This window comes from Rhinopithecus bieti, unplaced genomic scaffold (assembly GCF_001698545.2).
Source record: "Rhinopithecus bieti isolate Rb0 unplaced genomic scaffold, ASM169854v2 scaffold_315, whole genome shotgun sequence".
NCBI lineage: Eukaryota > Metazoa > Chordata > Mammalia > Primates > Cercopithecidae > Rhinopithecus > Rhinopithecus bieti.
Genome location: NW_016803481.1, coordinates 784,211 through 799,419, shown reverse-complemented (window position 1 = coordinate 799,419; position 15,209 = coordinate 784,211). Strand labels below are relative to the sequence as shown.

Below are 15,209 nucleotides of genomic sequence, written 5' to 3'. Positions count from 1 at the left end.
CAACCATGCGAGAGCCATGCTCCTTGGCACAGGCAGGACCCCCAGCACATGGAGCTCCTCGTGGTCCCCAATCCTACCATGTCCCGCCCTCCCCACTCTCTCTGCACGTGTATTTCCCCTATCCACGGAACTGCATCTCCTCCTGCTCTGCCTGGCCAATGTCCCTCCTCTCTAAGTCCCAGCTCAAATGCTGCCCTCCTCTCTGAAGCGCCCCCACCACCCCCCAACTCCCTGGGGCTGAATTCTTCCTTCTCTTACCTGCATTCTCACCACAAGTGGTGAGGACCTGCACCACGCACTCAGCTCAGGCCGAGAGCAGCTGCCTGTTATGTATCTACCTATGCAAATCAACCTGGCTCTTTCAGGACACAGATTTTTGTTTTTTGAGACACATTGCCCAGGCTGGACTCGAACTCCTAGGCTCAAGTAATCCCGCTGCCTCAGCCTCCTGAGTTGCTGGGAAAGCAGGTATGCACCACTGCACTGGGCACATTTCTTATTCACCTTTTTATCCCAAAGCCAAATATACACATCAAAGACTGCAAGAGGTAAAAGGTCTGGAAAGCACCCTGGCAGCATGGCGAGACCCCGTCTCCATAAGAAATACAAAAAATTAGCCAGGTGTGGTGGCACGCGCCTGTGGTCCCAGCTACTGGGGAGGCTGAAGTGGAAGGGTCGCCTGAGCTCAGGAGGTGACGGCTGCAGTGAGCTACGATCGCATCACTGCACTCCAACCTGAGCAACAGAGCGAGACCCTATCTTAAAAAAAAAAAAAAAAAAAAAAGCCTGGAAATAGCAGAGAAAGAGGGAAACTCCTCATTTGACAGGGCCCAGATAAAAAGGCAACAACCAAACCACTGACCTTGCCTTTGACAGGGCTGTGTGGTACCCAAAAGAATAACCATGATTTGTGAATCTGCCCTAAGAAAGATTCAGTGTAAGAATACTGTCCAGGAGCAAGTGACACATCTGGGCCTTGAAGCAAGCATGGGTACAGGACAGCAGCAGTCACCTGGAAAAGAATAGGTCAGTGCTCCCGGGAGCCTGTTTGGACAGAAGGTTAGAGCAAGCACTGCCGCCCTACCCTCGGGTCGCAATTGTGGTTAGAGTCGTTGCTTCCACTGAAGACTAACCTGCCGGCCGTGAACATTGACACAGATTCTCTTGCGTAACACCAATTGCATGTCAGCCGGGTGGCTGAGCTGGACCGTCACGCGCACGATCAGAAACAACCGCTCGTCCGCGGGTGTGCCCTTGCTGAGCTGAGGGCAGCCGTGCACCGCGGAGTCCCAGGAGGCTTCTGCTTTCGCCTGCAGAGAAGACAGAGAGGAAATAGGTTTCTCTCTTCTCCAGAAACACAAAAACTCTTTCAAGGAAACCACCTTGGCTCAGGCTGAAAGGGCATATGCCAGTCACCAACGAAGTTCTACTATGACAGCTGCCCTGAAAAGACAATGGAGTATGACAGTGTGGCCACAATCATCTTAGCCTGAAAAGTATAGGGCATGATGATCCCAGTTGGCTTACTTTTAAAGTTTGTATTAAAAGATGCTCAAATGTCAAGAAAAGTTGCAAAAATTCAGTCAAGTGTTCTGTAACCCTTTCATCACGATGCACCAACTGCTACCATTTGGCCACTTTTGTTTCTCTTTCTCAAAACTCACACACACACATTATTACTTCTGCTGAACCACTTTCAAGTAAGTTGCATATCATATCTAAGAAATTTAACCGCAATACATTATTATTTAATATAGAATCCATATTCAAATTTTTCAATTTTCCCATCACAGAACCACACACTGCCTTAGTCATGTTCCTCTAGCCTACTCTAATCTGCAATAGCTCCTCAGCCCTTCCTTGTCCCTGCTGAACTGGAAGGGTGCCGGCCCACTGTTCTACAGAATGCACAGCCGCTGTGTGTGTCGGACTGACTCCTCACTGTTAAGACTCAAGTTTTGCTTCTTAGGGACACTACTGAGTAATGATGTGTCCTCAAAGTATCACATACAGCTTTCCTTCCTGATTATTTCATAATTTTTCAAACACACTCAAAATTAGAAAATAAACTCCTGAGAGATACCCATCGCTCAGATTCAACCATTAAAATCAAGATGTTACCACATTGCCTTCACCTATTCTTTTCCTTTTTAATAAATCCTGGCTGGGTGCAGTGGCTCATGTCTGTCATTCCAGCACTTTGGGAGGCCGAGGCAAGTAGATCACTTGAGGTCTCAGGAGTTCGAGACCAGCCTGACCAACATGGAGAAACCCCATTTCTACTAAAAATACAAAAATTAGCCAGGCTTAATGACGTGCACCTGTACTCACAGCTACTTCGGAGGTTGAGGCAAGAGGATCACTTGAACCCGGGAGGTGAAGATTGCAATGAGCTGAGATCGTGCCATTGCACTCCAGCCTGGGCAACAGAGCGAGACTCCATCTCAATTTAAAAAAAAAAAAAAAAAAAAGTCCTGACAAAAGGATTTCAAAGCAAATCCCAGCCAGGCGCAGTGGCTCACACCTGTAATCCCAGCACTTAGGGAGGCCAAGCAGACGATCACTTCAGGTCAGGCTAGAGGAACTAGCTTCAGAGTAGGCTAGAGGAACATGACTAAGGCAGTGTGTGGTTCTGTGATGGGAAAATTGAAAAATTTGAATATATATATATATTAGCAAGGCATGGTGGTGCACACTTATAGTCCCAGCTGCTCGGGAGGCTGAGGCAGGAGAATCACTTGAACCTGGGAGGCAGAGGCTGCAGTGAGCCAAGATCCTGCCACTGCACTCCAGCCTGGGTGACAGAGCGAGACTCCATCTCAAAACAAAAAAAACCCAAAAAAAACCCCAAAGCAAATCCCAAACCTGGTGCCATTTTACCTCCATGCACTTCTGCAGCCCGTGCTTCCATGTGTCACTGATTGAGGAACAGAGAGAGCCTCAAGCTCCCGACCGCTGCTGACCTGAATTGCTCACACAAGCTCAGTACAAGTTACCAGGAAATGAAGGAAAAGGTGAATGGATATAATATGATGCTCAAGCTCCATTCTTCTGCAAGTCATGATGAAAGGTTTTCCTTTATGTATTTTGAGAAATGTAAAGCACTGGCATGATTGCCTTATTAATTGTTTCAAAAAGCTCGAGGAGAGGTTAAGTAAACCACTTTTCATCTGATTGTCCCAAGTTACGCTTTCCTTACCTCCCCATCATGCTGCTTCACAATCTGCAGTTCAAAGAACTCCTCTTCTTCTTCCCCAGTCAAGGTCGCATCCCATCCACCAGCTTCTGGGTCATCAAGATTATCCTGAGAGCTGAAATCATCAGCTAAAAGCAAAGAATTTCCATTAAATACTGAGATCATTTTCAAGGATAACCCCTACCAGCTAAATTTCAATGTGATTATTAAAATTCTTCTGCTTCAAATTTCATTTGCTTGTTGCTCTGAAATCTTACATGACACTGAAGATGACCATTTAAAAGTTCACAGATCTTAGAGACAAGAAAGTGCCTCAAAAAATGATCTCATCCAATCTGCTACATTTTTGCCTTATTTTATAGGGAAGGGAAATGAAACCAAGATACCTAAGAGGTTACCCAAGGTCATCTCATCAGTATCAGTGACTGGGTTATAATGTAAATTCCCTACCATTCACTGCACTGAAGGAGTGAGAAACGAGCCTGACAGTGACATTCAGCAGAAAGTTCCACTGGCTGCCTGGGCTGGAAACAGAAGGGCTACACCATGGTCCCCTGGATCCTCAGGCCTGAGCCTGGCCCTCCCCACTCCCCTTCACCTGGACCTCGTGGGCAGACATCCGAAGTTCCTTTTCTAGGAGGTGGGCATGGGGGGACCGAGAACATGGACCATGCTGACCAAAGTCCTGATTATCCCCTCGAATGCCCAGACTAACGCGTCTTCCTTAAGCTTATTGTTTTTCACTTTTTATGCACATCCCTGCCTGCACCCAAATATGAGCACCTCACCTACCCAGGAAACCTAACAGAAGAACAGGCCAGAATCACCCTCAGGCGCCCAGTTCAAAACACCACAGCAGGATAAGGACTTGTGGCAAACATTGAAAAACAAACACCTTCCACCCCATCAGGCAAACAGACAGTGGCTGTATTATTCGGTATTATTCTCCAACTCTATACATAGAAAAATCTTCCATTTAAATAAGCTAAGTGGCAGGAGATCCTAAATGCCTCAGAGATGGCATCTCACTGCCAGCTAGGTGGAAGAAAATCATGGAGGACATCCACACTCATCTATTAAGGAGAGTTAATGTTAATACCTAGTTCTGCAGATGTTCTAGGAATTTAACTGCTGACTTTCAACTTATTTTTAGATCCTTAATCTACCTTTCCATTTTCTATTTTCCCTCCTACAGGCAGAACTCCTATAGGCAGAATATATGTAAAATGTATTCAGGCCCAAAATATTTTACATGGGGTGAGTGGGAAACAGAAAAAAAATGATTTTTTTTTTTAAACAGGTAATACAGGGATGAATGGCACAAGAACTCATAGAAAAAGTGAAAAAATTATTAGATAACGCTAAAAAAACACCACAAGAAGGAAACATGCTTCATAAGTACCGCTAGTTATTTGTCCTTTCCAGAGAGAGGTCTTTCCCTAAGAATTAAAGAGGCCGGGCGTGGTGGCTCACGTCTGTAACCCCAGCACTTTGGGAAGGCCGAAGCGAGCAGATCACGAGGTCAGGAGATGGAGACCACCCTGGCAAACACGGTAAAACCCCATCTCTACTAAAAATACAAAAAATTAGCTGGCTGTGGTGGCACACGCCTGTAGTCCCAGCTACTCGGGAGGCTGAGGCAGGAGAATTGCTTGAACTGGGGAGGTGGAGGTTGCAGTGAGCCGAGATCGCACCACTGCACTCCAGCCCGGGTGACAGAGCAAGACTCCATCTCAAAAAAAAAAAATTTAAAGAAGAAAATATTTTCAGTGCAGAAAAACACTGCTACCATCCTAACACCGGGAGAGTAGAGCATCCACATGGCACTGTGAGCTGCAGGAATGAGAGGTGAGGAGCATGGTGAAGTGCGTCTATTACTGTCAAAAACACGAGATTATGACATACAAATCAGTCTGTCTACAACCAGGGGACTTGCACACACGTCAAACTGGTTCTAGCCTTAGGAGGACAGAACTGCCTCATGATGCACTTGGTTGGAATCTACATGTTACGTAGACAATAAATTTTCAGAGGTAAGCCTTCAGAAAACACCTCCTAACTTACCATTTAAGTCCAGGAATATAACAGGAATGTGTGTCTCCATCCCAGGCACTGGGGTCCTAAAACATGAAGAACAAATGGCATCTGAATCAGGTTACTTTCTCAGTGGCAGGCACATAGGAACACAGCCTTAATGGCATTCAGAGCTGTTAGAGGGCAAAGCGGTAATAATCCTGGCCCTGATTTTACTCTAATCCAGAATCAGAGAGGCCACAAAGCCTCCACTGTAGCTGCTGCTTTGTACCCTGACATTTGAACTTAGCCGTATAAGACACCCCTACCTGTTTATAGTGAAGTTCTCTTGTTTAAACCTACTTTCTCATAAAATGATATACTTAAGGGCTCCCTCTGGCTAAATTTACTATTTTTAATTTCTATAAAGTAGCACAGAACATTTGCTGACAGCACAGTTTAAGCCAGCACCAAAACCAAAATCGCGTGGAGATGCAATTTTCTTATGACCGAACAGTCTTCTAAGGGAATGACCCAAGTAATTAACATATTAACTATTTTTTTAATGCTAAGTGCAATGGTATTAAATATTGATTTAAGTTCTCAGAAATCTTAATGACTTTGGCCAATAACAACATTATTTAATAAAACAGTTTTAGGCCATAGCTATTCAACTCATGAAAATAATTTAACAGTTCCTTTAATTTAAACAACATTTCCCATGCTATTATGACTCTTCCATTAACCGTAGCACACGCAAAATTCAAGCTAAAAGCAGATGGTCTGGTGAGCATTCAGAACCTCACAAGATGCACCACAGGGTTCGTACCATTCTGCTGGGGCCCCTGGAATACCACTGCCAGCAGAGGGGACCATCACCGCGTTCCTCTCCTCAGTTAGGGTCAGCCGCATCTCCAGAAGCTGTGCTTCGCGGTCAGCATCATCCTCTGTTTTATCTAGAACACCAAGAATGAGGATTCAATGCCAAAACCTCACTTGCCATTTATCTTTTTGTCCTGAGTAAAGACTGGATTTGCCTACATTTCAGTTATTAGCTGACAAGTGCTTCCCAGTGATAAAAAACCAACCCATAGCTAGGGAGGTCAGGTGGGCTCCTGCAGAGGCCATCTTCAGTTCCTGGGAGGCCTACAGAGGGACCACACAGGAGTGACTGGTCCAGAGTCAGAGGACTCGAGCCCTTTGGATAAGAAAAGTCACCACCTTCCTTTATGTTATCTTTGAGGGACCATGTATGCTTTGTGCACCGTATTTTCTCTTTCTTTGTGAGGGGTGGGAGGAAGACCTCCACCAAGATATGACAGCTGGATAAACGGTATGACATAAACAAGGAGTAACACTCATCTGCTCCTGCCATCCCCACTACTGATTTGTTCATCTGGTTCTTAACTGATGTGGCTACAAAGGGAGAATAATTAATTATGCACTGATTTGCAGGGGAGAAAAATATTCTATTTGTTGTTCCTACCACGTTTACTGACAAGCTTTTGCAATTGTTGATCCAAGTACTCCTGACGTTTTGTTAATGCATTTAGCCATTTTCTACGAAGTCTCTCTAAATCTCGATCCTGGAAGCAAGCAAGGAAAATCATGTTCAATGTAATGTCAAGATAATCTATCTGAAACTGATGCTCCTATCTTAGAACCTTACTCTCCTATGCCTTGGAAAGGTAAGGTAGTATATAATAATTTATTTATTACTACTGCCAGTTGACTGCACCCATCATTCAAAACAGCTATTTTCAGAATTTAAAGCATTATTTTCTCGAACAGAAAGGGCATTCTCAGGTATCCAGAACCAGTTTTATTTCTAATGGCTTGGGGGTAGAACTTTAAGCACCTGCAACAAAAATCTTCTAAAAGGTCTCTTTGCTGGATAAAACCCATGAACAGGACTCAATAATCTTCCAATATGGCTGGGCGTGGTGGCTAACACCTGTAATCCCAACACTTTGGGAGGCTGAGGCGGGTGGATCACTGGAGGACAGGAGTGTGAGACCAGCCTGGCTAACACAGCAAAACCCTGTCTTTACTTAAAATATAAAAAATTGCCCAGGCACGGTGGCTAACACCTGTAATGCCAACACTTTGGGAGGCCAAGGCAGGCAGATCACCTGAGTTCAGGAGTTCGACACCACCCTGCCCAACATGGTGAAACCCCATCTCTACTAAAAATACAAAAATTAACCAGGCATGGTGGTAGGTGCCTGTAATCCCAGCTACACGGGAGCCTGAGGCAGGAGAATCGCTTGAACCTGGGAGGCGGAGGTTGCAGTGAGCCAAGACCGTGCCATTGCACTCCAGCCTGGGCAACAAGAGTAAAACTGCATATAAATAAATAAATAAATAAATAAAAATTAGCTGGGCATGGTGGTGTACACCTTTAATGCCAACTACTTGGGAGTCTGAGACAAGAGAATTGCTTAAACCTGAGAGGCAGAGGTTGCAATGAGCCAAGATCACTCTACTGCACTATAGTCTGGGTGGTAGAACAAGACTCTGTCTCCAAAAACCAAACCAAAACAAAACAAACAAAAAATCACTTTCAATTTATGTACCTTGGAATAATCAGACAAATCCTTCAACTTTTGTAACTTCTGCTTTCTATCAACACAGGCTCTCGAAGACATGTAAATGCTTCTCTCACTTGTTTTTGTGCATTTTGTGGGGTAACAGGTAGGAGAAAACGGGGACAGGGGTTGTCATTAACAGAATAACAACCTACCAGCCAACACCTACATGAATACCAATCTTACCTCATTTTCTTTTCTAATAAGGTTACAAGACTGGGTAGAGGTCAGTGGAATGCTGCAGATATAGTGTGTCTGGACTTTACTAGGGCACTTAACCAAATAGCCTATGACACTATTGTGGACAAGATGGAGAAATGTGCGATGCATCTACTTCAGTGAAATCACAGAGGACTCAAATATCACATCCAAAGAACAGTGATTAATGTCAGCTTGAAAAAAGTCTCTATTGTTGTGCCATAGGACTCTGTATTTAACCCTATCTGATACAGTGTTTTTATCAGCGACTTTTAGGAAAGCAGACATTTCTATCAAATTAGAATGATGTAAAACCAGGAGAGTGACTACACGGATGACATAATCAGGCTCCAAAGAGCCCTGACAGTCCTGAACAATGACTAACAGATGAAACTGCACAGACAGAAACAAAATCTTTAGAAGGTTAGGAAAAGAAAGTTAAAAAAAAAAAAAAAAAAAAGATTCCAAATGCTATATGATTCCAGGAAGTGGGGAAGAAAGATCTGGCTTAAAAAATGCAAAATACGGCCGGGCGCAGTGGTTCACACCTATAATTCCAACACTTTGGGAGGCCAAGGCGGGTGGATCTCAAGGTCAGGAATTCGAGACCAGCCTGGTCAACATGGTGAAACCCCGTCTCTAGTAAAGATACAAAAAATTAGCTGGGCTTGGTGGCATGCACCTGTAATCTCAGCTACTCGGGAGGCTGGGGCAGGAGAATCGCTTGAACCCGGGAGACAGAGGTTGCAGTGAGCTGCGACTGCACTATTGCACTCCAGCCTGGGGCGACAGGATGAGACTCTGTCACAAAAAAACAAAAAACAAAAATATGCAAAACACCTAGTGTTGACTGAAGCTCAGATTGACACAACTATAATAAGGGCAACGAGTGGTGACTCACTCAGGACAGAAAATGTCCAGGAAAGAGGTTCCAGAGAAAAGGATCTTCAGGGTGTCTGGATGGGGAGCTCCAGGTCTGGAAAAGGATCTCAGTCACAAATGATTTCCCACTCCTAAAACACTTTACGGTCTATGAAACAACACTCAATGTTCCCTACTCTGTTGTACTTTAAAACAACAAAAAAAGCAGTATGAATTGTTTAATCCTTAAATAACAGTATAGCCAGATCCAGGAATGTGTAATTATATGCTTTAAACATGCTTATTTGAGACGAGATTAACAGGTGCTAAATTACCTGGTAGCTGTCCATGTCTTCCTCTTCCTCCTAAAAGAAAAAAAAATACATTACATAGAACTGAATTATTGATTTATCCAAGAATCAGGCTATGCTAAGCAATCTGACTCTTTACCCATAATTTATATTTCCCAATTGAATTAATATACTATTTCATCTCCCACCTACCCACACCCTCGCTCTGGGTTTTACAGTTGTCAGGAAGTTGGAGCCGCTCACAGAAGAGTGAAGAACACTCATTTGACCTTTTCGGGAACCAGTGCAATGCTCTCCCTGCTGGGTTTATAGTCCCACTCACCAGGGGAAATCAAACACCTGCTGGCAAATAGTCTTTACAAGCCAGCAGGGGGTTTCTCCAGAGGGGTGGGGTGATGTTGAGCAGTTAATCACTAGCAGGCACTGTGGAATCTGTGGAGGCAGAGACGTTTTAACCCTCAGCTTGCCACCTACACCAGGGCAAAACCAGTAATACAGTCCGATGCAATGATTCCATGAAAATGCAAGACACAAAAAAGGACAGCAAAGATTCACAGAAAGAATTGTTCACAGAAAGTAGTTTTCGTACAGGTTCCAAAAGGCACTCTGGTCTGATTTTGTCTTTCAAGAAGAACAGAACAGGCATAGCAACTTACATGGAAGGTCTCATGCATTCTGGGGGTTCTGAGCGGTCTAATTTTGACACATCCAATGCCAACAGACAATATACATTCTTCCATCAGTGGTAAAGTCCCAGATTCCTGCACTGACTTCACTTCGACTTGAACTCTCCGGGACTGCCCCTGGGTCACAGACAATTTAGAGTCTTAAAATCAGTTTCTTGATTTCCAAAAATTTGGTTTAGAGAGACCCCTACAGGCTGATGTTGAGAAAAATGTTTAATTCGGACACTATCACCACACCTTATTATTAAGCATTAAAATACAAATTTAAAAACTAATCAGAAAAAATCATTTCCCTTTTAAGTGAGCTAAAAAACAGAATATATGTTTACATATTCTTTCAATAAGAAGTAACATTAAAAAAATTCTAACAAAGGAAATGCAAACAGTTGGCCAATAAAAAAGTTCAACTTACTGATAAATAAATAAATCCAAATAAAAGCATGATACACCTGTATTTTCACTTCCTAAACTGGCAAATATATTTTAAAAGGGGAATTTCCAATAATGCCCTACATTTATGAAACAAACAATTTCATACACTGTAAGTGGGAATTTAAAATGGTGCAAGTTTTCTGCAAGGCAATTTGACTTAAAAACATACAAGTTCCTTTAACCCAGCAATTTGACTTTCTAGAGAGCTAAGTAAATAATCATGCATATACACAAAAAATCTTAAGCACTTTTAGGAACAAAAAATTAGAGGCAAATTGAATGTATAATATTGGTAACTTTAAATTGTGAAACATATAATAAAACACTATACAGTTGTTAAAATATTACTGTAGAAAAACATATGACTTGTTAAAGAGTAAAGACCCAGTAAATATAAACATAAATGTAATATCAGTAAATATAAATAAATCAGTATCAGTAAATATCAGTAAATTAATATATAATTTTGTATATATAATTAATAAAATATAATTACTGATATCAGCAAGGTATACTGTCATAAATATAAATATATTCATTTTATAATTATAAACTAATAATCAGTAATATCAAGCTAATGCTGTTTAGACTGTTTAATTGTGTGGGACTTGTATATATTTTACAATGAAGCAATATTTTAGAAGAGAACTCAAGTACATCGAGAACTCACAGTATTCCCAAATTACTGACTTCAAACTTGGTTTATAAATTTTAGAAATGTAAAATAGCATTTGAAAAATGGAATTTAAATGTTCAATTGCAAGTCAGTTGCTCTTGCCCTCTTCCATTAGATTTTAGTTCCCAAGAGCTCTGCATGGTCAGGAAAATCAGCTAAGGCAACCAATGATCCTATCAAGCTCCATTTGAATGGATGGGATACAGATGTTTTCTGATTTAATATCACCAAGGACTAAGCCCCAGATATTTTGTGGGAAAAGTCCTAAAGAAAATATTTTAATAGCCTAAACAGTTTTGTCATTTCAATTAGCTACCTTTTATTTGCTTAGTTTGCCTAAGCACTTTCCGAAGTGATCTATTTTGAATCTGTGCCTAAGTGTGAAGGGTCAAGTGTGCACTTTAAGGGAAGATTCCTAAGGAGAGGGAAGAAAAGGAGAGAAAGGATCCGGCAATGGTTTACTGTTCCACAGAACAACTTTTAAAAGTACACTTAAACTATTAGAACGTCTGTCACTGCTGATATTTGACCATTTATTTCTACAAAAACAGCACTTTTCACATGGTTAAAGTTAATCAGTTGTCCTCTGCCACCTTCCTGTTCAAGAACAATACAACCCAATTTTCAAACATACTACACTCAAATGAGCCTAGCATTCAAGGCCCTCCGAAACCAGCTGCCACAAGCTTCTACAACTTCTTCTCTTCTGTTTTCCAGCTCTTTCTCCACATGACTTTTTATCCAAATGGACCTAATTTCTGGCCTCTGTGTCTTTATTAAGTTGGTGCAAAAGTAATTGCGGTTTTTGCCATCATGTAATAAAATCCTTTCAGAACTTGATTTTTTCAGCATCAAGGTAAAGAGGCATATCCTTCAAAAAGTCCTTTCCTGACAAACCAACATTTTTTTGAACACTTTTAGTAAAGGGTGTCAGAAGTCTGACAAATACTTAAATATCCAATTTATATTAAATCATAGAAAATTATCCAGTCTTGCCTTCCAGTAGATGATTTTCTAAGGCTTCGAAGAAGACATATATATTTTTTTAACAGATGCCCAGAAAAAGATGTTCTTCACACCCTTAAGAATTCTATTTTATGGCCGGGCGCGGTGGCTCAGGCCTGTAATCCCAGCACTTTGGGAGGCTGATGCAGGCATATCACTAAGTCAGGAGATCGAGACCATCCTGGCAAACACGGTGAAACCCTGTCTCTACTAATACAAAAAAAAATTAGCCAGGCGTGGTGGCGAGCGCCTGTAGTCTCAGTTACTTGGGAGGCTGAGGCAGGAGAGTGGCATGAACCTGGGGGACGGAGCTTGCAGTGAGTGGACATCGTGCCACTGCACTCCAGGCTGGGCAACAAAGCGAGACTCCGTCTCAAAAAAAAAAAAAGAATTATATTTTTTGTGTATAACACATGCTTTAATGTAAACTAACCTCCTTTCAGTTTGCTAAAATTTATTTGCTGGGATGATAAAAACAAGTGTTTATCATCCTCCTCCTCTTAAAACATTCAGAAACTTAAACATTTAAGCAAATGTTCTCTTTCCTTCAATTTTCTCTATTTTGCTTTGAAAGCTTTCTACACTCATTTTCTAGAGCGATCCTAGTGTTTTACTGCTGTTTCAAAGTATGGAAACTCACAGAACATAGCAGTCTCCTGAACAATGCATTAAGGTACAGCAAAAAAAAAAATTCCAAATCCTGTATACAAATTATATTAAAAATTTCCCTGTTAGTTGGCAGCACAGACTCTGCAGATGCACGTGGGGTTAAGTGGCCACTCCCATATTCTTCTCTGCTCTGTGGATTCTAGCATGTGTATCTACCCAACTGCATGTACTTAACACCTGGCATGTCAGGCCCTATGCTTTAAACACGCATCTCTCTTAATCCTCACATTAATCCTATGAAGGTGTTGTTATCATCGTATCTACATAACAGGCAAAGGCGAGAGGTTATTGAACTTGCTCAGGGATAGACAGCTAAGACACTGGAGAGCCAGAATTGAGCTCAAGCATTTTAGAGTCTGAATACTGATTCTTTCTGCCATGTCACATAGCTTCTCCTTGTCTTTCTAAATGTTCTAAAGCTGTTTGATATGTTTGGCGTACATCCTACAAATCAATTCTAAGTTTTCCTTTAATCTTTTTCTTACCTAAACTAACAGAACTAGTTTTAAAATATTATAAATAGCAATACTTGACTGAGAACAGTGGCTCACATCTGTAATTCCAACACTTTGGAAGGCCAAGGCGGGAGGATCGCTTGAGCCTAGGAGTTCAAAACCAGCCTGGGCAACAAAGCGAGACCCTGTGTCTCTACTTTAATAAAAGAAAAAAAAATTTAATAGCAATACTTGTGACACATGACATAGGAAAATTTTAATGTAAGAAATGGACTTGGTCAGTCTAGATTTCATTATTACCAACATTTCTGCTAAAAAGAAGCCAATATTAAGCTTTCTGGCACCAAAGAATCCAACATAAACATTCACGATCCTGTTACCTGTCGAAGCTGGAAGATTCCTCCTGTTGGGACATCCTTAGCAGAAATCACTTCTACGGGACAGTATTCACCATTCTCATTCTGTTCCAAGATTTGAACCCAGAATTCCAATTTCCTGGTCACCTCACTCCATCTAGGAAATACGTTAAGTTCTTGTAAAATCATACATTTCTATTTCATTACAGGCAGCTTAGGGTCCTACACACATAAGAATTAACAACAAAAATGACCTCCAAACAGCGTAATTCAGAATGATATGCAGTTCAATGAGTACCATGCATGTACATACTGGCAAGTACAATGGAAAGCAAAGTTAAACTCACAGTATTGGAACTAGAAATGGCTCCTTTACTTTGTTCAAAAAGATATAATGACAAATCTATTTCAGAGTCGTTACTCAAAAACTGGAAATTCTAATCGGATGTACAGAAGCAACAAGTACACAGCCATAAAAAAATACAACCAAACAAAATCGTGTCCCTTCCAGCAACTTGGATACAGTTCAAGGCTATTACCCTGAGGAAATTAATGCAGAAACAGAAAAGCAAAAACCCCATGTTCTTACTTATAAGTGGGAGCTAAACACTGGGTATTCACGGACAAAAAGATGGCAACAATAGACACTGGAGACTCCCAGGGGTTGGGGAGCAGGGAATGAGCAAGGGTTGAAAAACTACCTACTGGGTACTATGCTTACTACCTGAGTGACAGGATCAATCATATCCCAAAGTTCAGCATCACACAATATACCCAGGTAACCAACCTGCACATGTACCCCCGAATCTAAAATAATTTGAAACTATTAAAAAAAAAAAGGAAAAAAAACAAAAACAAATACAGGGGTTGTCTTTTCATAGACAAAGGTAGTACCATATGCTTCATTGATTTGCCAAGTATTTTTCTCAGGTCAGGAAGAGAATCAAGAAAAAAATGTTAAATGTCACTTTCTAATTTAGTATTTGCTAAACTATCTAAATGCAAAAAAGAAAAAGTAAATCTGGTTTTCATCTATAATTAGATGAAAGCACAAACATATGCAATATCAGTCATTCCCTATTAACGCTTCCTTTTAAGTCCACAAAGAAGCCTACCTCTTTCCAACACTGATGCCACTCAGAGCTATAAGCTAAAGACAAAATATCAACACTAGAGTGAATCTTGATCCATCCCCTCTACAGCCGATTAATTAGAAGTAATTCATAACAGTAAGTCACTATTCTCCAAAATTCATTTCACTGTTTCTTCTTAACCAGCTACAAACTGAACTTTCTTCCATCATTCTCTGCAGTTCAGTTCCCTAAGGAAGTTTAACTGTGTGATTAATACCCCGGAGACACCACCATCCCTCCAGGGAACACTGGTCATGCTCAGGAAATAGTAACCTTTATAAATGACAGTACTGGCCGGGCGCGGTGGCTCAAGCCTGTAATCCCAGCACTTTGGGAGGCCGAGACGGGCGGATCACGAGGTCAGGAGATCGAGACCATCCTGGCTAACACGGTGAAACCCCATCTCTACTAAAAAAATACAAAAAATTAGCTGGGCGAGGTGGCGGGCGCCTGTAGTCCCAGCTACTCGGGAGGCTGAGGCGACAGAATGGCGTAAACCCGGGAGGCGGAGCTTGCAGTGAGCTGAGATCCGGCCACTGCACTCCAGCCTGGGCGACAGAGCAAGACTCCGTCTCAAAAATAAATAAATAAATAAATAAATAAATAAATAAATAAATAAATAAATGGCAG

General features: G+C 41.7%; 1 protein-coding gene across 1 annotated transcript in view; it reads right to left on the bottom strand.

Moving 5' to 3' along the window:
- KIF13B (kinesin family member 13B) overlaps positions 1-15,209 on the bottom strand; it is a 131,210-nt gene that overhangs the window by 51,094 nt on the left and 64,907 nt on the right. The window contains exons 21-28 of the mRNA XM_017884560.1: positions 13,471-13,603; positions 9,824-9,970; positions 9,192-9,221; positions 6,696-6,795; positions 6,039-6,165; positions 5,261-5,316; positions 3,200-3,324; positions 1,134-1,310 (exon numbers count right to left, since the gene is read on the bottom strand). Coding sequence (XP_017740049.1) covers positions 1,134-1,310; positions 3,200-3,324; positions 5,261-5,316; positions 6,039-6,165; positions 6,696-6,795; positions 9,192-9,221; positions 9,824-9,970; positions 13,471-13,603 — 895 coding nt within the window. The remainder of the gene's footprint in view (positions 1-1,133; positions 1,311-3,199; positions 3,325-5,260; positions 5,317-6,038; positions 6,166-6,695; positions 6,796-9,191; positions 9,222-9,823; positions 9,971-13,470; positions 13,604-15,209) is intronic.